Below are 27,181 nucleotides of genomic sequence, written 5' to 3'. Positions count from 1 at the left end.
TCTGTGCGTTTTGGTGTTTCATCTTCATGCAACTTTAATTCGTTTTTAGGCCCCGTTTACACCAGGATGCTTGCGGGTAAAAACGACAAAATATTTTATCAGAAGTGCCTTTCGTTTAGACGGTGACGGCGTTTTTGGGGCTTAAAGACGCAAAAATCTGAAACCACCCTCCAAAGTGTAAAAGTGTAATCCTCTCCTCCGTAGCGTGTCGTCTACACTGACAAGACACAAAACTCTGATCTGATCTGCTCACGTCACGTATGTGTTTACGTCACATACATGCTCCAGGACAGGAAATAAAGAAACGTGGGATTATTTCCATGGTGGGACCTTCAAGCTGCTCTGGCAGCTCTAATAAACTTACAGGAGTCTTTCCACCAAATGTCCAGGATATGTACAGATAGTATTAGTGAACAGAGAAGGATCTGGAATTACCTCCATCACATTCTGGATGCAGCAATTCACCTATGGCTAAGCCCCGCCCCCTCCACTCACTCGGACAAACTGTCAATATTCGGTGATGGGCGCTATTGCAGCTTTCACAGTCGGAGAAATTTCACAGGAGGCAATTAATCATTTTTGGAGACAGAAAGATGAAATATCATCTCGAAGTAATCAAAAGGGCCTTCATTATGCATTGGAGGGTTATGTGAGTAATTGCATTGTTGAGAAGGTGGCTGAAAAGTTTATGCTCCAGGCAAATGTTTACAGGTCACAATGTAAACGTTATAAGCCGCATCTCGTTGCCGTCACCATCTCCAACAACAAGATAGAGGATCAGCATTGTTCATGCACTGCAGGGTAAGAAATATGATTTACTTTAAACTTGACATGACTTCTAAAATATGCTATGGTCATTGCTACTATCTTGTTTTCATCCGTTAATATACACTAACAAGTTGGTAGAAAATACACCCCGTCGCCCAGCCTCTCGTGTCACCGTTTGACCATTTTAAACTTAAAATCTCAAGAAAAAACACATAAAAACGTCTGAAAACGGACTAACTCCAATGCATTTCAATGGATGTGGAAGCAGAGAATGTCCGAGTGTATTGAGTTAGCTATGAGCACTGTGATTGGCTCATCGTGTTTGGGGGTGTGGCTTAGCCATAGGTGAATCCATCATGTTCTAGCCATGTCAGTCTGGCTTCTCTCCAGGTCTAAAGACATGCAGTTTAGGTTTAATTGCTCTCTTAAGTGCTGGTGGGAGTGAATAAGAGTGTGAATGTTGTGTGTCTCCATGTGTCAGCCTGTGATCTGTCCAGAGTGAACCAGTCTCTCTCCCAGGGTCAGCGTGGATCAGATCCAGTGTTTTTACTGGTTCAGTGTGGGAGGGAAGAGAGTTTAAGAGAGTTTTTGGCTGGAGTGTGTGCCGTTATCTTCTTTGTGAGGCTTCAAGAAAGAGGCAGCACCTCATTCAATGGGAGATGTCAAATTGCCAAAATAGTGCTGATTCTCACCTGCTGACAGGTCTTTTTACATGTTTACACATAAATGAGCAGTTAGTTTTCTACTTTACTAAGGAACAGACGTTACAGTGGAGTATGAAGCTGTTTATTATCAGTGCAGCTGGGTAGCTTTGTAGTACGACCCTTCTTTTAGACATCTCATTGGCTTATTCATTCATTTTCCTTTAATTTTTACACAATGGTGTCGTGGTTAGAACTCCTGCCTCACAGCAAGAGGGTCGCTGGTTCGACTCCGGCCTCTCGCCAATGTCAGAGAATGAATGAATGAATGTTTGCATGCTCTTGACAGTGGTTAAGTTATTTTTCTGAGATATTAAATAATGTATGTATATGCCTACAGCATGCAAAACACACACAAACACCTGAATATACATGTCACATACAAGTTGAAATCAATGGTTTGACATTTTATGAATTAGACCTATTTGATTTCTTGCAACAAGCTGGATGAGAAGATCAATATAACTCATATCTGTAGGATAAACATAAAGCATGAGCCAGGAGATGGTTAGCCCATACAGTTTTTTTCATTGCATCAATTTGCTTGTAAAATATAGAGATGGAGACCAAACAGATCCGACAGAATTAATCTTTGGATGATTGCCACGTGAGAAACCATTGACCTTTATTAGTAAAATCAAGGTAAACAAGAACAACATGATATAATCTGGATGTTTTCATCATGCAGGAGTCAGTCACATGCAGTGGGATGAGCAGCAGGAGGTAGTGTATTTTAAAATCAGCGGTCTTGGAGAGATGGTGACGACAAAGCTCAGCTCAGTTATAAACCAGGAATCAACTCCAATGTGTCGCCTTGTTCAGAGAAATCAGGCTGACTAACAGCCTAAACTGGCAGAGGCTGGCAGCAGCAGGCGGTCGCAGAGCATGAATATATTCATCAATAAGTTGTGCAAGTGGGGATGTGTGATAAAATTAGAAAGTGATAACGGCAACAGGGCAGAAACGGAGAGAGAGGCTCCATCGGAGCAAAGAAGAGCTCGCTATAAATTGAGGTTCTGGCTGTTAACGAGGCGGGAGCAGCAGCCGAGGCCTGAAAGGTCGACACAAACACGATTCTGACCAGAGGGAAGGTCACAGTGCTGCATCCTGCATCAGGAGAAAAGAGCTGCAGGACTAAACCTGCTGCAACAACAGAGAGTTTACTCAGCTGACAACATTTGGAGATGTGGTCAGAAAATACATCAATCAGAGTGACACAAAGCTGCTGTTAGTAACACTTTGTATGTAAAAATCTGTATACGTAACTTAATTTGGAATATTCCTGCAATGATCATTGTTCACACCGGAAATTAGAACTTGTTTGCTTAAACAATTAACAATCTTAAAGCAAAAAATACTACCAGAGACCAGGAGCCAGGTTAGATCCACACAAGATTAATGCACTAAAGAATTTCCAGCTAAATTTCACAGTTATAAAGGGACTGGCCACTCCCAGATACTTGTAAACAAAAGCCACTAAATAGCCAATTAACAGGTAAAATAGCTTGGCAGTGGGGCTCTGAAAACTGAACTTGTATATTTGTATATGTAGGTGTGTATGTGTATATATACATATATGTATGTTTTATCTTTTTATTTTTTAATTATTTTATTTTATATATATTTTATGTATGTGTGTGTGTGTGTATATATATATATATTTATTTTTATTATTAATATATTTTTCTACATTTGTGTCCCAATTTAATCTTAGAAAACAAGAAATAAATGTCTACAGCGAGTATAATAACAGCAGCTATAACCTGTCATACCCAGAGTGTGCAGAGTGCAAAACAAAAGTCTCTCATGGCCAATTGTCTTTGAATGGTGTGATATGCTACAGTGAAGAGGCTAATTGCTGACATTAATCACCAACCAACAACAAAAAGGTATGCAAACTAGGACAAAGCATTATAATTGGGTGATAACTATCTAATTTTCATGTTAATGAGCTGCTATCATTTGCTCCTCCTTATCCCTGAAATGATGAGTAGCCATGACAGAATAAGGGCGAGGTCTTTAAGATTTAAGTAATAACTACACTGGAACTATTTCTGCTGCTGCAACACTTTAAATGGAAGCAGCATGTAAACTCAGACCTACACTACCGGTCAAAAGTTTTAGAACACCCCAATTTTTCCAGTTTTTTATTGAAATTCAAGCAGTTCAAGTCAAATGAACAGCTTGAAAGGGTCCAAAGGTAAGTGGTGAACTGCCAGAGGTAAATAAAAAAAGGTAAGCTTAACCAAAACTGGAAAATAATGTACATTTCAGAATTATACAAGTAGGCCTTTTTCAGGGAACAAGAAATGGGTTAACAACTTAACTCTATGGAGTCTTGGGCTATTTTGTCCATTTTTGAATTCTTTTCATGTCTTTGTAAGTCATTTTGTGTCTTTTTTTGTCATTTTGTGTCTTTTGGTGTCTTTTTTTTTTGTCATTTTGTGTCTTTTTTGGTCATTTTGTGTCTTTTTTTGGTCATTTTGTGTCTTTTTTTAGTCCTTTAGTTCAACATAAAATGTGATTTTGAATCTTTTTTTTTACTTTCAAAACACTATCATGCTCAATAAAGAATTTTAAATGCTGCAAATGTGCATTCATTTCAGAGTACACTGAGACATTAAACTGCATAATTTTCAATTAAATTCTGGAAAAGTTGGTGTGTTCTAAAACTTTTGACCAGTAGTGTAAGTTAAAAATTAAATTAAAACGTTTTATGGCTACCTTTGCCATTTGCTACCTTTGTTTTGTCTTAAACTGCTATTCAAACCTCATCATTAGACTTCTGTTTTTTAGACTATGTTTATATACACCCTTGGTAAGAACAGGTACGTTAGTGTGAAGCAGCGCAGCTTTATGTTGAAATGCTTTTTCTGAAAACCTTTGCGGAGATAAATAAAGGTTAAAAAAAAGATCTCAGAGTAACTGATGGCTCTCGTCTGCACTCCAGGCTTGTTTGCATGCCAGGAGACTAAAATGGCCCAGCAGGACCCTGGCATACAGCAGGCCCATATGTCAGCCCTGCAGGGAAATTTAATCTGTGTCACCATGTCTGGGATATACTGTACGTGTGTGTGTGTGTGTGTGTGTGTGTGTGTGTGTGTGTGTTACCTTGGTGTCCAGGCGCTGCAGGTAGGAACAGATGTACTCGATGCTGGCTCCAAACGGGTGGACGTGCAGGAAGGTTGAAATGATCCCTGAGGAAGAACAAATAGGTCACGCAGACGTGTTAATTAAACTGTCAAAATGCAAAGACACACCTCGTCACAAAGCTGCAGATATTAAGTTCTTGTCGCTTGTCAAACATGTCTTTAAACCGCGGCAGACTGCTCCAGAAATCAGTGTGTATTATTCTTCCTCCTCGTGCCTGAATGAAAAACAAGCGAGGATGCATGGAGTGGCTTTTGTGAGACTCCTAACACTGTTAAGAGGCTCTTGTATATTGTGGCTGCAGATTAGAGGAGAGTGTTTGATGACGGCTTTGATGCCGTTATCTCTCATCAAAGCCATGTGCCACTGAAACTCAACACAAACTCAACCAAAGCATCTGCTCTCCACTCTGATAGGGCCAGGAGAGAGATAATCCTTCACCACAGCTTGGAGTTAGGAGACACCAAAACCTGTAAAAAGAACCAGCTGAGGGTTTGGTGGAGCTTCTCCAGATCAGCTATTCTCAACCTTGGGGTTGGGACCCCAATTGGGGTCGCGAGATGATTTCTGGGGGTCGCCAAATCATTTTGGAAGTCAGCTCTGTCTCCACTGTGTTAGTGTTCATGTGTTAATGTGTTTTAGTCTTTTTGGTCATTTCATATCTTTTTTTGGTCATTTCGGGGATTTTTTGTCATTTTGTGTCTTTTTTTGATAATTTTGTGTTTTTTTTAGTCATTTTGTCTTTTTTTGTCATTTTGTTTCTTTTCTGCGTCATTTTGTGTCTTTTTTTGGTCATCTTGTGTCTTTTTTTGTCTTTTTTAGTCATTTTGTCTTTTTTTGGTCATTTTGTTTCTTTTCTGCGTCATTTTGTGTCTTTTTGGTCATTTTGTGTCTTTTTAGGTAATTTTGTTTCCTTTTTTGGTCATCTTGTGTCTTTTTAGCCATTTTGTGTCTTTTTTTGGTCATTTTGTTTCTTTTTTTTGGTCATTTTGTTTCTTTTTTGGGTGATCTAAACTGTGCGTGTGAGATTGTGTTCAGTGAGTGGGGGTCGCGGACATACATGCATGTTAAATTGGGGGTCGAGACTCAAAAAGGTTGAGAACTGCTTCTCCAGATGATCTGACCTTCATAATATAATATAATGTGAGTGTCTGCAATGTAAACAGACAAAGCATGCGAGCAGGGAGAGCTCGGTAGAGTTCAGACTCTCTACAGAACAAGATGAACTTGAGACAAAGTTTCTGATTTTGGCAGTTTTAGGCAACATTGTACAGAAAAAGTCATGTATAATTTAGTTCAAGTGTGATGTATTAGCAACACACGAATGAAGCTGCTGTATGTCCAAGTATCCTAGACCAGATACTTAGTGGATGTAAATGTTACCGTACTGATGAGCAACCTGGTCTGACAGGAATCCGTGAAATAGCCACGGAATCAATCAAATTTCCGTGAAACTGACACGGATTTCGTTACAATGCAAGTTAATGCCAGTCATATCCCGTGGCTATTCCAACATACAAAGTGATTATGTACATTCACTGAGTGAATATTTAGAAAATAAAACATATATTTCTGTGATGTGATGTGATCAAAATCCATTTTTATGCAGAAAATAAGTCAAAATATTGATTTTTTTCACTAAAAATGAGAGAACTGTCCGCCATGTTTTTTGTTCTGGGACCTTGAAAGTCACGTGACTTGGAACAAACCAATAGGAACAAATATCCATGGAATAGCCACGGGACATGACTGTCATTAACTTGCATTGTAGCCAAATCCGTGTCAGTTTCACAGAAATTTGAGTGATTCCGTGGCTATTCCACGGATTCCTGTGAGACCAGGTTCTGAAATCTGTGCGTTATTTAGTAAGTAACCACAAAAAAGACAGACCAAAAAAAGTTGTGTTTATTTTTTCCCCTGTCTCTCTTAGTTGAAGAACTCCCGCACACTTTCTATACCACACATGCAATTATAGAGATTAATTGTGAACGGGGGAGCTGCTCTCATGAAGCTCTGACTCACAATCAGCTCGTCTATAAGTGATTTAGCAGCAGGTTCCCCTCCGACAGGCTGTGTGAGACAGAAGAGGGTTGACCATTATCTGGCCTCATTCCAGCATCCGTCACACACATTTATACTGAGATAGCTGAGGAAACTCAACAAGAGGCCACCTGCTCATCACACACACACTCATACACACCTGTGGTATCGTTACAGGTGGGAAACACTTCAGGAGGCTTTAACTATTGGCTCCTATAAGCTGAGCACATACATCAGATATCTGAACCGGCGTTTACTCTTGTTCAAAGCAGGATTACTTTTTTAGGGACCGAGCACCGAGGTGCGAAGACCCTATTGTAATTGAAGGAATTATTATTATTATTATTATTATTCATCTCCCAAATGAATTGCCTTTTTGGAGACTTTATCATATTCAAAAACTCATCATTTTGGGAATGTACATACATCTCTCGTGAAATTTACGTATTCTGGTATTCGCAGGAATGGACGCAGAAAACTGACTCACTAGCGCCCCCTCAAACTTTTCATTTTATTTATTTTTTTTATTGGTGAAATGACGTAACAAACAAAGTGACATGAGAGACAAATACCCTGCACCATGTGGACCACAAGTAGAGACGGTAGACATACAGCGCAAACAACAACAAAGAAAAACATAAATGATAAACGATTTGCACAGACGCATCACAGGTGTATGTGTGTGTGTGTGTGTTGGAATAGCCACGGGATATGACTGTCATTAACTTGCATTGTAGCCAAATCCGTGTAAAGTACGTTAAATGCTAAAAAGGGTGATGATGCAGTAGTTTTGTTGCATATTGATGACTTAGTTGAATCAAAAACCATGTTCTGTTGTTGAGGGCTGTGATGGAGAGTGATAAGAGAGCACAGTTTTTGCCAAGTTCAAGACATTTACTGATAAAATAGCCTTGAATATTTTATAAAGTTTTCTATCCATTATTCAACTTTCAGCTGAATTGTAGCGTTTCCTCGTGGCCTGATGTCTTTTGAGCAATGTTGCAGAATCTCCACATCTCAGCAATTAACATGCAGGATTGTAGCTACTATTGAGGGACATCGTGGGAATTCTGTGAATTTTAATGCTTATTTTATTATTTAAACATTTTAATTTTTTACCATTAACAGGCAGAAAACTATTGAAATAAAATAGATAACTCCTTCTTCTTGGCGCTGTATATGAGGATTTAAGGAACATTTAGACCATCATTCAGATGAAATCAAATAGTTAAATGATGAATAAATTGTGATGTTTTATATTTACACCATTACAAAACACATTGTATGTTGTTTAGTTTAGTAGAATTTGGATCTCAGAATGTCTAAATAGCTTTGACCCTGTTCATTTGATGAGTGAAATCATGTAACCATGGAAACATAATGTCTTCAAAAGACCCAAGTTATAATAAAACAGAATCATACTTCTATCATTGTATAGCAGATGATGTGGTTGGTGTTTCCAGGAGCACAATAAGAGTTTTCATTCTTATTTCAGAAACACAACTTGTCCTGGAAAGGCCTCTTTCAGCTGAACAATGCAAACAAAAAAGCTTTCATCTTCTATACTTTTTCGTCTCCTTTTTCAAGAAGGGAGCAGTTCAAAGATTATGCAACTGTGTTCATCTACATTCACTGTGTGGAGGGAGAGAAAGAGAAAAGCCAAAGAGATTCAACCCTTTGTTTACTGATGAAACATTTTCCTCCAGGAGCAGAGTGTCCCTTTTTCTCCCCACGGTGCTCACTTCAACTCAGCATCAAACAAGACGTCAAGAGGAGTGATTGTGACATAAGAAGGTGTTGGGATCTTTAACTGTGGTCCACCTCTACCTCAGCAAACAGCCAGAGTGGGCAGGAACACAGGACAAGCACCATTGACTACCTAACTAGCTGCTATCAGGCAGCAGATGCACGCTTGGCACTGGAGGAACGGCAAAACTGGAGCCGAATGCATGGACACAGAACAGCCTATTATTCTGTAAACTCCAGCACAATTTGCAATTCTCAACAAGACGCAGCAACTTTTATCTTTCATGCTTTCAGCCAACGGATGTCCTTGACAATTAACATGTGAAAATGCAGCGTGCCGGAAAACAAGCAGCAAAATAGGACGAGGCTTTGTTTACTTCTATAAATAATGTAGTTTATTGCACACGAGGGAGATAGATGTTGGCCATGTTTCCTATCATCATAAAGTCACATTGTGTTATGTAATCTAATGAGTAAAGTGGGCTCTCTCTCTCCTCTGTCGCTCTAATGGCTATGTAATTATGCAAAGTTTTTACGTCAAAGTGACTGAAGCAAATCAGAGAAATCCCACTGCTGCTGCATGTTGTGGTGAAGATGGACAGTTAGAAAAATGCTACAATATAATATAATCCAGTTCAACAGGTGTGTAGCTTGTGCTTCCTTTGTGAAATTAAAAATCTTAAAATTCTGTTGAGATCATAATTTTTAAGGCCATAATTGCTGTGAGTGTGGTATGAATAATAATCTGTTAAGGCTTTTATGTTCTTTTATTTTTAGATACATTTTAACCAGAGCACTATCATCACATTAGATGCAATAAAATAACTGAAAGCAGCAGAAAAATAGGTGAAATAAAAGACATAAAATGCTGTAGAGCAAGTCTTCAGCATGCAGCTCTGTGCAGCTGCTGGTAATTATTCTAATATTGTGGTGCTTTGAGCTAAATGCTAATATGTTCACAATTACATTTCTAACATACTGATGATTACAGTTTGCAAATGCACACAGGGACAAAGACCTTAATGTCTGGAGACATGTCCTGTGGTCTGACAAAAAAACTGTAATCTGTCTGTTTTATGTTTCTTTTGGAGTAATTCTTCTTCCTGGCAGAGTGGCCTTTCAGCCCATGTCTCAGGACTCGTTTCACTGGATAATGACACACTTTTACCAGCTTCAGCCAGCATCTTCACAAGGTCTTTTGCTTTTGTTCTTGGGTTGATTTGCACATTTTGGACCAAAGCACGTTCATCTCTGGGACACAGAGCCCGTCTCCTTCCTGAGCGGTAATCATAATATATAATCACTCAACTTTTGACTCAACCCGACCCATTAAAATGTCCATCAACAGGACACACATGTTTGTGACAGACACTTGTCATGTTAAGATAAATAACTGTGCCCGCAGCTTTTTTGTAATTAACCCTTTATCAGGCGAAGAACCTGTAACTTCAGATATCCAAAATAAAAAAAAAGGTTGCAAATTTACTAGATTAAAGTGGCAGATCTACAAAAAAAAAAAGTTGCAGATTTAAGAGATTTAAAGTGGCAAATCTGCGTGGAAAAAAGTCACAGATTTACGAGAATGAAGTGGGAAAAAAACAACTTTTTTTTCGCATATTCACCACTTTAAATCTCGTAAATCTGCGACTTTTTTCTTGTAGATTTGCCACTTTAAATCTCGTAAATCTGCAACTTTTTTTCTTGTAGATTTGCCACTTTAAATCTCGTAAATCTGCAACTTTTTTTCTTGTAGATTTGCCACTTTAAATCTCGTAAATCTGCGACTTTCTTTCTTGTAGATTTGCCACTTTAAATCTCGGAAATCTGCGACTTTCTTTCTTGTAGATTTGCCACTTTAAATCTCGGAAATCTGCGACTTTTTTCGTGAAGATTTGCCACTTTAAATCTCTTAAATCTGCAACTTTTTTTCTTGTAGATTTGCCACTATAAATCTCGTAAATCTGCAACTTTTTTTGCGCAGATTTGCAACTATAAATCTCGTAAATCTGCAACTTTTTTTCTTGTACATTTGCCACTTTAAATCTCTTAAATCTGCAACTTTTTTTCTTATAGATTTGCCACTTTAAATCTCGTGAATCTGCGACTTTTTTTCTTGTAGACTTGCCACTTTAAATCTCGTAAATCTGCAACTTTTTTCGCGCAGATTTGCCACTTTAAACCTCTTAAATCTGCAACTTTTTTCTCGCAGATTCACCACTTTAAATCTCGTAAATCTGCGACTTTTTTCGTGCAGATTTGCCACTTTAAATCTCGTAAATCTGCAACTTTTTTTCTTGTAGATTTGCCACTTTAATCAAGTAAATTTGCAACTTTTTTCTCGACCCCATTTCGATATCCACTGAAGTTACCAAATATAGTTCTTCGCCTGATAAAGGGTTAATATCTGATGTGATTTATGCTTTATTGTTATGCAGTATAGTAGATGCAGTAAGACAGCATACCGACTAGCAGAGCGTCCCTCTCTGAGTGAACAGGACTGGGACGATTCGTCTCTGGAGGACCTTCCCTGTCCTGACTGCAGGACACCACTGATGACGCTGTTACATCCTGAGAAAAAACACAGAGATCACAAAACACTCCTGAAAGACCGACACAGCACCTCAATTAAATACAGACGCTACAGAACAATCTAAACAGGGCTCTGGCTAACAACAGGCTCACACATTGAGGGTGTTTTAATAAGCATGCAAAGAGTTGTGCGCTGTAAGTAAAGGCAAAAATAGAAAATAAACACAAAGGAATCTACATAAAAAGAAGGACGAGACAATGAGCACATGAAAAAAAAAAATAAAGCCAGCAGCTAAAGTTGTGACAAAGGGGCACAGCAAAACAAAAGAGAGGAAGTGCTAATGATGCTAATGATCAAGCTGTTGTTTACTGTGAGCATGTGACAGCCTGAGACACAGAAGTGAGCAGAGAGGAGGAAATCTGGAGGACAGAAAGATACTTTATGTCTTATATAAGTGAAGTTTCTAAAATGAGAATGGGGGCGATGGAAGGTGGCCTCCTCTAGAGTCTAATCAGGCCGAGGTGTCTTCTTCTTCTCTAATGTGGTGAGAGACTGTGCAAGTATGTAATACACATTTACTTCATTATCTAACCCAGTTGTGTCGGAGTGATTTAGTCAGTGACAAGTGCCGTCTCTGTGAATATTTGGCCTGTAATGATGTTAAAGGAACAGTTCACTCCAAAATCAAAAATACACTTTTTTTTACCTTCACTGCAAAAAAGCCAACTTGTATTTTTTGGCCTAAAACAGTGATTTAAGTTGGTAAAACTTGGAAATATAAATTATTGACATTTAGGGCAATAATGTAAGTTAGCACAACAAAGGAAGCCAGTTGTCTGCTCAAAAACAAGTTGGTGAGTTGTTGTTACTTATATCTTTAAGTTGGGGTTCACAACAAGGGACAATAGTTCTGATAACTCTTATTTCTTTGTTGGGAAATTTGGTCATTAGCGAAAGCTAGTGGCTAAATGACGCTAGCGGCTAACTGATGCTAGCGGCTAACTGATGCTAGCGGCGCTGCTTGTTACAGCTACAAGAGTAGCCATTAGCGTATCAATGCTAACTCAAAATTGTGGTCGCAACATTGGCTGACATTTCATAGCGGCGTTACAATCGCGTTGAGTTGACAAAAATCTGAATTCAGAGTTGAGCAAACTCAAAAACAAAACTTAAAATATTTAGTTTAATTGTTCAACCTTCTTATTATTATTATTATTGCTGGTCACATAAGTCTATAATTGATTATTAACCATATGTATTGTGATTAACAATGCACTAAATAATCATACAGGTAAAGTAGAATTGTTTTGGTTATTATTATTAAACTGCTAACAGCAAGGTCTGTAGATTGTCTTGAGTAACAGGCTGATGATTTATGGAAAAAGACAATGCTGTTGAGTATTTAGAAAAGTGCCATAGAGTTCCATATGTGTATGAAAGCAGATCTCTATGGCCGATATCTCTAGATAACTAGATTGATAAATAGCAGTACAGAGGAAACTACGTGTTGTTTTGTTCCTTCCTTTAATTCTTTCACTAACATGACATCATTACACACCTCAAAACAATCTAGATGGATAAATATCAGCACAAGTAAGACTAGAAATATGTATTTTTTTATTTTGGGATGAGCTGTCTCTTTAAGGGAAGCGAGGCGAGAAGGAGAAAAAAGTGAAAGAAAATTAGAAGGAAGACAAATATTTAGCAGAGAGTCGGGAGAGCTCAGGATTTTTCCCACTTACACTGACTTGATTAGCACTCTGTTCGCTCCCTCTGTCATCTCGCTTTAACGTCTCCAGCTAGAGTCAATTAGAAAAATGAGAGGAAACGTCAATGAGGAACAAGTCACCCACTAATGCAATCAGACACACCAAAACTCTCCGACTCACTCTCTCACACACACACACACACACATAAATATGAACAGTGTCTGCAGCAGCATAAATAAGAAGCAGAGAGTTTTTCTGTTAAAGTTTTGGAGACAAAGCCCGAATTAAAAGAAGAAAAAACAGTTTAAACGGCTACATCCCACATTATAGAAATAATAAAATGTGCAAAATAATTGGTCCGCTGCTTGGTAGTAGCTGGCCTGGAGTCAGAGATTTATTCAATCAAATCCACACAGGAACACCTCCTAAATAGGTTTGAATAGAAACCTGCTGTTTAAGATGACACAGTGACGTTTAAAATGATTAAAGTAGCCTCTCTTTCATGGCTGAAGGCTGCGATAACGTGACAACAGCGCTGACAGCTGTGTGATGAAAGATGACATCTCCAGAGTGGATTTGGGAGACTATGGGACAGATACGGTAACTGCATTATTAAGCAGATATGCAGTATTAGGAAATAATGCAGCGCTGACAGCTACGATCCGGCATGAATGCACACGGTGGATGAATATGTAACCACTGCAGTGAACTGTCACACTGAGCCAGGACAGCTGATGCTATAATACAACGTGCTGCTATAATACACCTCTCACATTAATGTGTTTTTACATCTGCTGGATGACAAGAAAACTGTTTCTTTCCACCTGTTGAATGAAATTATTCTCCACCAGATGATGAAATAATAAGAACGAGAGGTTTCAGTTCATAATTGTACAGGTGTCAGTAAAAGCTGCTGGTGCACTCTATTATTCGCTTGCCCGAGCCTTTTTTTTTTTTCTTCCTGTATTTGAATACTTAATACTTAGTTTTCCAGCAGGGACTGATGTTTATGATGGGGAGCATTTTTGTGCATTACATGATGAGATGAGATGATGAGTCTGATGTTTTGGTGTCTTATTTTGTCATTTTGTGTCTTTTTTTGGTCATTTTGTGTCTTTTTTTAGTCCTTTAGTCCAACATAAAATATGATTTTGAATCTTTTTTTTACTTTCAAAACACTATCATGCTCAATAAAGAATTTTAAATGTTGCAAATGTGCATTAATTTCAGAGTACACTGAGACATTAAACTGCATAATTTTCAATTAAATTCTGGAAAAGTTGGTGTGTTCTAAAACTTTTGACCAGTAGTGTATATATATATATATATATATATATATATATATATATATATTCTATTGATTAGACTCTAGAGGAGGCCACCGTCCATCGCTCCGATTCTCCTTTTAGAAACTTCTCTTATATAAGACATAAAGTATCTTTCTGTCATCCAGATTTCCTCCTCTCTGCTCACTTCTGTGTATCAGGCTGTCACATGCTCACAGTAAACAACAGCTTGATCATTAGCATCATTAGCATCATTAGCACTTCCTCTCTTTTGTTTTGCTGTGCCCCTTTGTCACAACTTTAGCTGCTGGCTTTAGTTTTTTTTTTTCATGTGCTCATTGTCTCGTCCTTCTTTTTATGTAGATTACTTTAAGTTGTGTGTATATATATATATATACATACATATATATTTGGAAGGTTGTTATTGCATGATTATGCAATATATTATCATTAGATCAGCAGCATCACATTTTCTTAAACTGTAATAATTGATGATATTGTTTATTGTGAATATTTCTGGGAGAATATATCGTCCAAAAAAACAACACAGACGTACTTTTAAGTGGATATAGTGAGTATTATTTAAAGTTTTGTTTGAGTCCACTTGATGAATTCGATATATTGACTCCTCTTTACGCTCTGTTTTTGGTCTCTACCAGCTCCTGAGGGAAACATCTGGCTGATTAGCAGCTAAATGCTTCATTAGCTTCACCAGCTAGTCACTAACTGTGTCTGTCTGCTGTTTGGTGCTAAGCAGCTAGCGTACAGAAGGTTAAATGGAGCTCTTTCTCTTAAATGAGCTGCCTGCTGTGGCCAAACACACTCTGAGAGCAGTGAGAGTGAAGCGAACAGTGAAGTTGTGGGCCGGACAGCTAAACAACCAGCTGAATCTCAATATAAAGCTCCATAAAGCCGAGCGGAGCTGCACATTCAGGTGGTGATTCTCTCATCACAGAAAGTGAACACTTCCAGTGTCACAATGTTTGATACATTGTCATTATAAAAATATTAATTATCGCCTATTTAACCCTCTGAACCCCAAAGCCGTTTATGATGATATTTAAGCATTCAAAATATTTGAATGTCTTGAAAAAGACACAAAATGACCAAAAAAGACACAAAATGAGAAGACAGAATAACCAAAAAAAAAATCCACAGAAGACATAAAAATGACAAAAAAAAAGACACAAAATGGCCAAAAAAAGACACAAAATAACAAAAAACAGACACAAAAAAAGACACATAAATGACACCAATGACAAAAAAAGACACAAAATAACAAAAAAAGACACAAAAAAGACACAAAAAGACACAAATGACTAAAAAAGTTACTTTACAAAGACATGAAAAGGATTCAAAAATGGACAAAATAGCCCTATAAGACTCCATAGAGTTAAACTATTATACAATGTAACATCTCCTCCAAAGAATCGCCACCTTATCGTGGTGGAGGGGTTTGTGTGCTCCAGTGATCCTGGGAGCTGTGTTGTCGGGAGCAATAGCTCCTGGTAGGGTTTCCCATGGCAAAGTGGTCCCAGGGGAGGGGCCAGACTAAGAGCGATTCAAAAGACCTCTATGAAGCGGATCACGAGAAATCAGTGTACCTCGCCCGGCACGGGTAAACCGGGGCCCCCTCCTGGAGCCAGACCCGGGAGGGGAGCATGCAGGCGAGCGTCTGGTGGCCGGGCTTTTGTCCATGGGGCCCGGCCGGGCTCAGCCCGAAGAAGCGACGTGGATCCGCCGACCTGTGGGCCCACCCCCCGCAGAGTAGGGCATAGGGGTCGGGTGCAGTGGGAGTCGGGCAGCAGGCGAAGGCGGGTACCTGGGCGTGCTGACCCCCGGCTCCAGCGGCTAGCTCTGGGGACGTGGAACGTCACCTCGCTGGCGGGGAAGGAGCCCGAGCTTGTGCGGGAGGTGGAGCGTTACCAGCTAGAAATAGTTGGGCTCACCTCCACACATAGCTTGGGCTCTGGAACCAAACTCCTGGAGAGAGGCTGGACTCTCTCCTTTTCTGGAGTTGCCCAGGGTGAGAGGCGCCGGCGGGTGTGGGGATACTCAGAAGCCCCCGGCTGAGCGCCGCTGTGTTGGAGTTCTCCCCGAGGAACGAGAGGGTCGTCTCCTTGCGGCTGCAAGTCGCGAGGAGAAGGTCTCTGACTGTTGTTTGTGCCTATGCACCGAACAGCAGTTCGGAGTACCCGGCCTTCTTGGAGTCTCTGGGTGGTGTCCTGGAAGGGGTACCGCCTGGAGACTCTGTAGTTCTTCTGGGAGACTTCAACGCTCACGTGGGCAACGATGACGGTACCTGGAGACCCAAGAACCCACTGGTGGACACCAGCGGTGAGGGAGGCCGTCAAACTGAAGAAGGAGGCCTTTCGGTCTTGGCTGGCCGAGGGGTCTCTGGAATCAGCAGACAGGTACCGTTCGGCCAGAAGGGCTGCAGCTGCGGCAGTCGCGGAAGCAAAAACTCGGGTATGGGAGGAATTCGGGGAGGCCATGGAGGAGGACTTTCGGTCGGCCTCAAAGAGGTTCTGGAAAACCGTCGGGCGTCTCAGGAAGGGAAAGCAGGGCTTGGCCCAAGCTGTGTTCAGCGGGGGCGGAGACCTGCTGACCCGACCTGTGGATGTCGTCGGACGGTGGAAAGAACACTTTGAGGAACTCCTTAATCCAGCCAACACGTCCTCTGTAGAGGAGGCAGAGTCTGAAGACTCAGGGGAAGACTCATCAATATCCCTGGCAGAGGTCGCCGAGGTAGTCAAAAAGCTACCCGGCAGCAAGGCGCCAGGGTTGGATGAGATTCGCCCTGAGATGCTGAAGGCTCTGGACACTGTTGGGCTGTCATGGTTGACACGCCTCTTCAGTGTCGCGTGGAGGTCTGGGACAGTGCCAGTGGAGTGGCAGACTGGGGTGGTGGTTCCCATTTTCAAAATGGGAAGGGGGACCGGAGGGTGTGTTCCAATTACCGTGGAATCACACTCCTCAGCCTCCCCGGAAAAGTCTACTCCAGGGTGCTGGAAAGGAGGCTCCGGCCGATTGTCGAACCTCGGATTCAGGAGGAACAACGCGGCTTCCGTCCTGGCCGTGGAACAACGGACCAGCTCTTTACCCTTGCGAGACTTCTGGAGGGGGCATGGGAGTTTGCCCATCCAGTCTACATGTGTTTTGTGGACTTGGAGAAGGCCTACGACCGTGTCCCTCGGGGAGTCTTGTGGGGGGTACTGCGGGAATATGGGGCACCGGGCTCGTTGCTACGAGCTATCCGGTCCATATATAACCAAAGTGAGAGCTGTGTCCGCATACTCGGCACAACGTCAAACACGTTCCCAGTGGGTGTTGGCCTCCACCAGGGTTGCCCCTTGTCTCCGATTCTGTTTGTGGTTTTCATGGACAGGATCTCAAGGCGCAGCCGGGGGGAGGAAGGGATTCGGTTTGGTGACCTAAGAATTGCATCTCTGCTTTTTGCAGATGATGTGGTTCTTTTGGCTTCATCAAGCCGGGACCTCCAGCACTCATTGGGGCGGTTTGCAGCCGAGTGCGAAGCGGTTGGGATGAGAGTTACCACCTCCAAGTCTGAGGCCATGGTTCTCTCCCGGAAAACGGTGGACTGCCCCCTCTGGGTGGGGAGAGAGGTACTGCCTCAAGCGAAGGAGTTCAAGTATCTCGGGGTCTTGTTCACGAGTGAGGGTAGAACGGAGCGTGAGATGGACAGGCGGTTTGGTGCAGCGTCAGCAGTGATGCGGGCGTTGTACCGGACCGTCGTGGTGAAGAAGGAGCTGAGCCGGAAGGCAAAGCTCTCAATTTACCGGTCCATCTACGTTCCAACCCTCACCTATGGTCACGAACTTTGGGTAGTGACCGAAAGAGCAAGATCGCTGCTCCTTCGCGTCGAAAGGAGTCAGCTGAGGTGGTTTGGGCATCTGGTAAGGATGCCTCCCGGGCGCCTCCCGTTAGAGGTGTTCCGGGCACGTCCAACTGGTAGGAGGCCCCGGGGAAGACCCAGAACACGGTGGAGGGATTATATCTCTCTCCTGGCCTGGGAACGCCTCGGGGTCCCCTAGGAGGAGCTGGACGTTGTGGCTGGGGAGAGGGACGTCTGGAATGCCCTGCTTACCCTGCTGCCCCCGCGACCCGACCCCGGATAAGCGGAAGAAAATGGATGGATGGATGGACAATGTAACATTCTGGGTTCCTTTTGTGTCCAATGAGATATTGTTTGAACAAAAAAAAGGTAAGAATTGTTCCATTGTTCATTGTTATAAATTGATCATTTTATTATTAATTTGACACAGGGGCCACAGCATGGGCCAAAGGCTTCTTCACAGGGGCAGTGGCCCCTGGAGGCCCCTGGTTAGAACCGCCACTGGCTGTAGTCACACTCACTGGGGCTGATGTGAGTGTGATGATGGAGTTGGAGAGGTGGAGGTGGAGGTGTGCTCTACATGTGTAGTCTAGGTTTTCTTTTCTTTTTTCTTCACTTGCTGGGAAATAAGAGGTAGGGGAGCGTGATGAAGCTGCGACTCGACAAGCTCCAGATGAAGAACAACATCTTCGTCTTGTCTCCGCTGACCGACATGCTCATGTTGCTGCTAGTCAGAGTCTCACTGACGGAGAACTGAGAGCTCTGAGAGATCCTGGAAAGCTGAAATGCTGCTGTTTCTCCTGAACCTTGCTGAGACATTTCAACTCATCCTATACACTCTCTCTCTCTCTCTCTCTCTCTCTCTCTCTCTCTTTCTCTCTCTCTCTCTCTTTCTCTCTCTCTCTCTCTCTCTCTCTCTCTCTCTCTCTTTCTCTCTGTCTCTCTCTCTCTTTCTCTCTCTCTCTCTCTCTCTCTCTCTTTCTCTCTCCCTCTCTCTCTCTCTCTCTCTCTCTTTCTCTCTCTCTCTCTCTGTCTTTCTCTCTCTCTCTCTCTCTCTGTCTCTCTGTCTCTCTCTCTCTCTCTCTTTCTCTCTCTCTCTCTCTGATTCTTCTACCTCCTTTTGCATCTGTCTTCAATGCACGAGAACGGGAATAAAACAATGTAAAAATGTATGAGGATGCCGCTGCATTATTTAAACAATAAAACTTGGAAGTCAGTTATCATAAATTATCTATAGCCTCAGCAAAGATGCTGCAATAACTTTGTTTCCAGCTACATACAACTTTTATAACCTGCCATCCTCGACTCTGACCAACCAGTGAACTGACTTCTTGTCTGTTGTTGTTCCAGCTACAGGCCAGGCGAATAAAGGTCAGTCAAATAAACGGGCACAAAGTCGAATGAAGATGAAGTTTTGGGACAACAGCTGAACAATGATGCACGTGAAGGCTATTAAATGTTAAAAGCAGCTGAAGTGCAGAGCAAGGTTATAATTGTTTTCCTCACTGTCCATTTTTAAAAGTCATCTTAACCCTATAAAGCCTGAACCATGAAATAATTACCAGAAAATTCAATTTTTTTAAAAACCGAGTGCTTATTAACCTGCTGACGAATTTTTAAAAATAAATAAATTGCATATATGAATTCTAATTTGTATCATATTTGATACATCAGGTCTTTTTGTGCAATTTGTTGCTCACAGTTTGTTATTCTTGAACTAACAAAAACATATAAAACCTAACATTTTTAACCTTTTAAGACTTTGACTTTTCCTTTTTCCTCAAACATGCAAAATACATATTTTTTCCATATAACACAACATCATACATCTGCTGATATGAAGTTTTTTAATGCAGCAATGACTGATCCACTTGTGGAACCTGCATATCATTTTTGCTACATCTGGTATTTTTGTGCAATTTGTTGCTCAGTTTGTTTATCTTCAACACATGTATACATCAGGTTTTTGATGATGTAGAGGTCTCAAAAACTACTGTATCTAATATGATACACTTGGCTTTATAGGGTTAAAACCTATTTTTATTCCTTGGCTTTTAACCACGCATGAGACTCTGCTCTTGTTTTTAGTGTTTTATGTTATGTTATGTTTGCTTTTATTTATTGTTTTTTAAATTGTCTTTTAAAAAGCAATGAATCTATTTATTTTAGTGTTTATTTCCTGTTTTATTTATTTTATTGTCTCTTGTTCTGTTTGTTTATGTACAGCACTTTGTTGCGGCTGTTGTTGTTGTTTTAAAGTGCTTTACAAATAAAGTTGGGTTGAGTTGAGTTTTGGATTTTTCATTAGTTTTACTTTTAATTTTGTTGTGAATTTTTGTTTTCAAATTCAGTTAGTTTTTAGAGTGAGTTTTCTAGTTTTAGTTTAGTTTTTATTTTTTTGAAAATGCTTAGTTTTAGTTTAGTTTTTATTAGTTATAGTGTTAGTTTTAGTTTTTTTGTAATAGGCTATATGTTGGGTGCCAGATTCAAAGTGGTCATAATAAATTTTGCCTTTATTTCCTTTGGTTTATCATCTCAGCCCCAATAAGGTTATTAACTGTTTTGAATTTTGGTTGGAGTGTAGACTCTCAGGAAACATATTCACCATGTGTTGCATGTTCAAATAGAAACACTGAATTATGAATGAAAAAAGTTGACAAAAACGAAAATTAAGGACATTTCCACTATAATTTTAGTTCGTTTTAGTTAGTTCTGTAACCACAAAATACAGTTTCAGTTAGTTATCGTTTTTTTAAAAACTCTAGTTTTTATTTTTATTTCAGTTAACGAAAATGTTTTTTCAATTCTAGTTTTCCTTATTTCGTTAGTTTTAGTTAACTATAATAACCTTGGTGCAGAGGGAGGACGGAGGTGTTAGTGCAGCTCAACTGTTGGTTAATGTGATACTCCAGAAAAAGTGGAACATAAAGTACTGCCAGCTCCTTCACGTCACCTGAGGACAAAGTTCTGCTGAGGTCCAGATGATGAAGTGTTGCTACGACTACACAGCTCTGCTCAGAGACCTCCAGAGAACAGCAGGGATGATTATGAAAGGAGGAAGATAAATCCTCATCAGCAGAATGGTGAAACAACTAAAGAAGCAAAAAATATATATCTATTGTCCCTGCAGAGAGACCCGGGCACTTCCAGGAGTGTAATTAACTGCTCGAGCACGATACTAAAATCACATTTTTGAGGTTCTTGTACTTTACTTGAGTATTTCTACATTATAGTCTAGACGGATTTCAGAATAAAGGCCTCCTATAAGAAGTGAGGAGCATTTATGGGTACAAGTCAGGAACCGGCCTACCTTACATATCTCAAGGGTGCTGAGTCCAAAAAAAATGGTTCCCAAGCGAAATTTTTAGTTTTTGACCTTCTAATTTGTATATCAAATGGCCACCAAATTGCCCATCTTGCTCAGTCATTGGACCATTTCCCCTTAGTTTTTTTGTAAGTAGGCAATCAAGATGAGGAAATTAAGTTTCTGGATCTATAGTCTAGGGTCAGAGCAAGGTTATAGTGGAGGCTCAGTGCCTTTTTTATGCATATATATATATGCAAAATTCCAACTGGAACATTTAAAAGTGATATTGATTGAATATTTATGTCGGCCTTAAAAAATTAAACACAAATAATGCTTAATTTCACCTTAAAAGTTGGTATTTTGCATATATATATATATATATATATATATATATATATATATATATATTCATGCTCTGACCCTAGACTATAGATCTAGAAACTTAATTGGCTTCTTACAAAAAACTTGGGGAAAATGGTCCAACAACTGAGCAAGATGGGCAATTTGGCCATTTTGATATACAAGTGAGAGTCAAAAACTCAAAATTTCTCCTCACTTTCACTTTTTTGACAATTCCGTCTAGACTATTATGTAACTTTATACTTCTTCTCTGCTTCATTTAGCTGAAAGCTTGAGTTACTTTTCAGGTTAAGATTTAACATGAAAAAATATGATCAATTTAAAACGATTCTGCATTTAAAAAAAAAAAAATAGGTTGTTAAAATACATACATTGACACCAACCATGCAGCTTATATAAATGCATCAATATTATTACGAATACATTATATTTGGAATATATTTAACAATGTTAAAGAGAGAGTGTTCATTCTGCATAATAAGTACTTTTACTTTTGACACTTTAAGTGCATTTTGATCCTGATACTTTTGTACTTTTACTTAAGTAAGTTTTGAATGCTGGACTTTTACTTGTTGTGGGGTAAAGTAAGGGATCTAAAAACTTTTTTTTCATGTAAAATGTTAGCGTTGCATGCTTAAAAGAAAAGAAAGCAAAAAAGCAAATAAAACCAAATGATCTGAGTTTTGCCAGGATCTGAATGCTTCTTCCGCCAAATAACTGTATTCTATTACTCATCAAACCTACATGGAAACTGACCTACTTTATCAACGATTGTTAATGATAAGTTTTATGGAAATAACTATGGTCATGACATGGTTCTAAAGCCTTGAAAAAAAGAGGAGAAGATGCAGGTGGAGGGCAAATAATGAATGTATTTATTTAAGAATAGGATGAGACGTGAAAAAAAAGAAAAGTTGGGTGAACTCAAAATTTCAGGCAACAAACTTGGATAAAATTTTAAGTTAGACAAGTAGCCTAAACTAAATATTTTAACTTTTGTTTTTGAGTTTGCTCAACTCTGAATTCAGATTTTTGTCAACTCATCTGTAAGTTGTACTAATTTATAATTTTACATTGTAATAACTTTTAATCCTTACTTCTGCTAACTTCTGCAATGTGCTGAATTGGCACGATTGTAACGCCGCTATGAAATGTCAGCTAATGTTGCGACCACAATTTTGAGTTAGCATTGATACGCTAATGGCTACTCTTGTAGCTGTAACAAGCAGCGCCGCTAGCATCAGTTAGCCGCTAGCATCAGTTAGCCGCTAGCCTCAGTTAGCTGCTAGCTTTCGCTAATGACCGAATTTCCCAACAAAGAAATAAGAGTTATCAGAACTATTGTCCCTTGTTGTGAACCCCAACTTAAAGATATAAGTAACAACAACTCACCAACTTGTTTTTGAGCAGACAACTGGCTTCCTTTGTTGTGCTAACTTACATTATTGCCCTAAATGTCAATCATTTATATTTCCAAGTTTTACCAACTTAAATCACTGTTTTAGGCCAAAAAATAAAGTTAGCTTTTTTGCAGTGCAGTAGTGAGAGTGAGATAGGACAGAGGGGAATATAATATATAATCCACACAGTTTAAATCTCTGCAGTTGAGCAACCTTCCTTCAAACCAACTGGAGCAGCTCTGTGGATCAAAAAGATGACCTGAGAGCAGACAGAAGGCCACCAGAGTCATCAGGCGCCACTTGACAGTAGCGTTTTAGTGCTATCATTACCCAATTACAGGGCTGATTGAACCTGAAGCTGGATCTGGTGTCCGCCCTCTTCCCTGTTTCCACACTGAGCAAAAATAGGCGGGCAAGAAATGAAGACATATGAGGTGGTGGAGCACACCTGCAGTCAAATAATCTCTTTATACATACACTACTGGTCAAAAGTTTTAGAACACACCAACTTTTCCAGAATTTAATTGAAAATGATGCAGTTTAATGTCTCAGTGTACTCTGAAATTAATGCACATTTGCAACATTTAAAATTCTTTATTGAGCATGATAGTGTTTTGAAAGTAAAAAAAAGATTCAAAATCACATTTTATGTTGGACTAAAGGACTAAAAAAAGACACAAAATGACCAAAAAAAGACACAAAATGACAAAAAAAACCACCAAAAGACACAAAATGACTAAAAAAAGACACGAAATGACCGAAAAAAGACACAAAATGACCAAAAAAAGACACAAAATGACTTACAAAGACATGAAAAGAATTCAAAAATGGACAAAATAGCCCAAGACTCCATAGAGTTAAGTTGTTAACCCATTTCTTGTTCCCTGAAAAAGGCCTACTTGTATAATTCTGAAATGTACATTATTTTCCAGTTTTGGTTAAGCTTACCTTTTTTTATTTACCTCTGGCAGTTCACCACTTACCTTTGGACCCTTTCAAGCTGTTCATTTGACTTGAACTGCTTGAATTTCAATAAAAAACTGGAAAAATTGGGGTGTTCTAAAACTTTTGACCAATAGTGTATGTCAATAGGTGACCTGGGATAAGAACACATCTTTACAGCCTTTTTGAGAACTGTGCTTGTCTCTTACTGACTACAAAAGCGCTACATTTCAGTATTTCTTTTACTGTAAATTTCAGGACAGTTTGACTTCTTCTCAGCTTTTGTCTGCACTAAAATTCAGGGACATCACTTTTGTCTCCCAGACACAAGGAAACGAAGGCCATTTCATGTTTCCTCATCATTCCTGAATAAGTTACCTTCACATCGGCCTTTTTCAATAAAAAAAATCCATCTCCTGTTTTTTGATAAAACATCAACATTCAGTGTTACAAATGGAGGACTTGACAGTGATGGAAATCTTTGTACCCGGGGTCATTTTCCTAAGATATGCAAACATTTTCCACTTCAGAAGTACATACTGTAGAATAAATCTCATTTGAGAGTAAAAGTTCATTCAAGGATTTAATGTGCCCTCAAAATCCTCCTTCTACACAGCCAACAGTTACAGACTGGATCTTGATTTGAGTCTGAAGTTGTGTGAGAAATCACAGCGCAAAATATGCTCCTATATTCCCCTTAAAGCCGCAGTGCTTTTATTTTGAAGGCGATTTACGTATATCTGAGTTACCCAGGTTACCTAGGTAACCGTCAAAACACATATTGCTTTTTGCATAAAGTTAATAAACTACTGGTTTACTGCATAACATACATGCTCTATATTGTTTTTGTGGTTTGAATGTATGTTTAGTAGCATTAATTTATTTATTTTAAATCGTAGCTCCATGAAAATAAAAATAAGACATTCCTTGGTCACCTTGTGAATCCACCGCAAGAACAATAAGAAACATTAGCATTAGCAATTGAGCTAACAAGCACTTTTACTATAGTTAAGACAACAAATATATCCACTAATATATATGACAGAATAAAATAAACTTTAACAAACCTGTTTCCTGTCAGCCACTATAGAAGCCTTTTTGATACTTTATATCAACTTTATATGAATTACGACGCACTCGTTATTATTTACCGTTTGTTTTTCATTTAACAGTTCCACCTGTTATTTCCTGTCACTACCTTTCAAAATGAAAGCACCCGTTTCACACTGGACGGCACCTTTTCAAAATAAAAGCATCACAACATTGTAAAACACCTATAAAATATACAAACAAGCTATATAACACAAAAAAGGTAAAGCTAAAGGTCATTTACTCCACATTATAAACAGTCTTATCATAACATGTATTGTTATCAGTAGCAGCCCAAAACCAGATAATTTACTGTATTTTACAAAGCGATTAAATTAATATTGAGCAGAATTTAGTTCCGAGTTTTGGTCCGGCCCCTGCAACCTTCGTGGTATTGGTCATGTGGCCCCTTGGGGAAATTAATTTCCCACCCCTGCCTTAAAGGGTTCTTAAATTAAGTAACTCTTAAAATTTCCTTTAAAATGTCCTCTGTGTCCCTGCCCATGTCCTGTCAAGTTTTGATTCAGAATAATGATTTATTTCTTTATTAAAACATACAATCAAAAAGTAAAGCATGACTGAAATCTAAAAATCTGCTTTGCTGCATGAAAAAAAGAAAGTAAAATCTGTGCACATTCATGTGAGTGACCATCATAACAGCCTTCCCTTCTGTCAAAATGACCCGAGGTGGCGAGTTCCCATGTGGCGGTGGGAAAGCCCCGCTCATATGTAACCTTTGTCCTGATTTTGATTCCAATCTCTTCATTTATTCCTTTATTTTGTAGCCTGGATCTTAAATTATTGGTCTAATTATAACAACCTGGTCTTTTGGGTGCTTCAGATTGTTTCAATTTTCTCTTTGTAAAGTCATCATTAACACCAAAGATCTTGATTACTTGTTCATTATCAGTGCCTTTAGGGGAAACATCCATCTTTTATCTAGTGTGCTGGGTCGATTCAGGGACAAATTATCCGTCGCCTGAATTAAAGCCAGTGTTGTGCTGAATAGTTTTCCCCAATATGTAATATTCGTCATGCACTGAAAGTCATTATAAAGTAATTTTCTTTCTAACTAGACCACAAATGAAGCCTGTGATTACCATTTATACAAACACTTGAACATTTTTGTTTGTTTGTGTGTATGTGATTGTGTGTGTGTGTGTGTGTGTGTGTGTGTGTGACACTGTCAGTCTGTGTGTCTGTACGTGTGTGTGTTTGGCCTTTGTCAGTGTGTGACTGTGTGTGTTTGTCTGTCAGTGTGTGTGTGTGTGTGTGTGTGTGTGTGTGTGTGTGCACCTCTGTCCAAGTGTGTGTGTCAGTGTGTGTGTGTGTGTGCACCTCTGTCCAAGTGTGTGTGTGTGTGTGTGTGTGTGTGCACCTCTGTCCAAGTGTGTGTGTCAGTGTGTATGTGTGTGTGTGTATGTGTGTGTGTGTGTGTGTGTGTGTGTGTGCACCTCTGTCCAAGTGTGTGTGTCAGTGTGTATGTGTGTGTGTGTGTGTGTGTGCACCTCTGTCCAAGTGTGTGTGTCAGTGTGTATGTGTGTGTGTGTGTGTGTGTGTGTGTGTGCACCTCTGTCCAAGTGTGTGTGTGTGTGTATGTGTGTCTGTCTGTCTGTCTGTCTGTCTGTGTGTGTGTGTGTGTGTGTGTGTGTGTTATTCCGACCTGTGGTGTGTGTGTGTGTGTGTGTGTGTGTGTGTGTGTGTGTGTGTGTTATTCCGACCTGTGGTTTGTGTGTGTGTGTGTGTGTGTGTGTGTGTGTTATTCCGACCTGTGGTGTGTGTGCAGTCTGCAGGTTCTGCAGTCCTGACGTGAGGTCAAGGATTTTGTTCTTCAGCTGCTGTTTGTCTTCTAAACTCTTCTCCAGCTCTGCCTCTCGCTCCTTCAGCTCGTCACTCATTCTCAGCAGTTGCTGCACACAAAGAAGAAGAAGAAGAAGAAGAAGAAGAAGAAGAAGAAGAAGGAGAAGAAGAAGACAAAGTGTTAGCCATTAATGCTCATGTCCCAACCTTACCTCCGGATAATCAAAAGGTAAAGTTCCTGCTGGAAGATGTTCAAATCAGGACTCCCTCAGCAGCTCCTGCTTTAATGTGGTGTGTGTGTGTGTGTGTGTGTGTGTGTGTGTGTGTGTGTGTGTGTGTGTGTCAAGTGAGGTGAAAACTGGTCTGGAGACGGGAGAGAGAGACTCAGCCTGGCCTGGACGTGCACATAATGAGCTCCTCTGCGTATCTGGGACATCATTCATACCAAGGACTAAAAATATGCTATCTGCAAAATGAATAATCCAATTACTCCGTAA

General features: G+C 39.8%; 1 protein-coding gene across 1 annotated transcript in view; it reads right to left on the bottom strand.

Moving 5' to 3' along the window:
* The window catches only part of LOC131981619 (ecto-NOX disulfide-thiol exchanger 2-like), a 331,480-nt gene that overhangs the window by 2,996 nt on the left and 301,303 nt on the right, over positions 1-27,181 (bottom strand). The window contains exons 12-15 of the mRNA XM_059346003.1: positions 26,654-26,794; positions 12,678-12,734; positions 10,868-10,973; positions 4,581-4,666 (exon numbers count right to left, since the gene is read on the bottom strand). Of these exons, the coding sequence (XP_059201986.1) occupies positions 4,581-4,666; positions 10,868-10,973; positions 12,678-12,734; positions 26,654-26,794 (390 nt within the window). The remainder of the gene's footprint in view (positions 1-4,580; positions 4,667-10,867; positions 10,974-12,677; positions 12,735-26,653; positions 26,795-27,181) is intronic.

This window comes from Centropristis striata, chromosome 12 (genome assembly GCF_030273125.1).
Source record: "Centropristis striata isolate RG_2023a ecotype Rhode Island chromosome 12, C.striata_1.0, whole genome shotgun sequence".
Lineage (NCBI taxonomy): Eukaryota > Metazoa > Chordata > Actinopteri > Perciformes > Serranidae > Centropristis > Centropristis striata.
The sequence above is the reverse complement of the archived record's forward strand: the minus strand, read 5'-3'. Positions and strand labels throughout refer to the sequence as shown.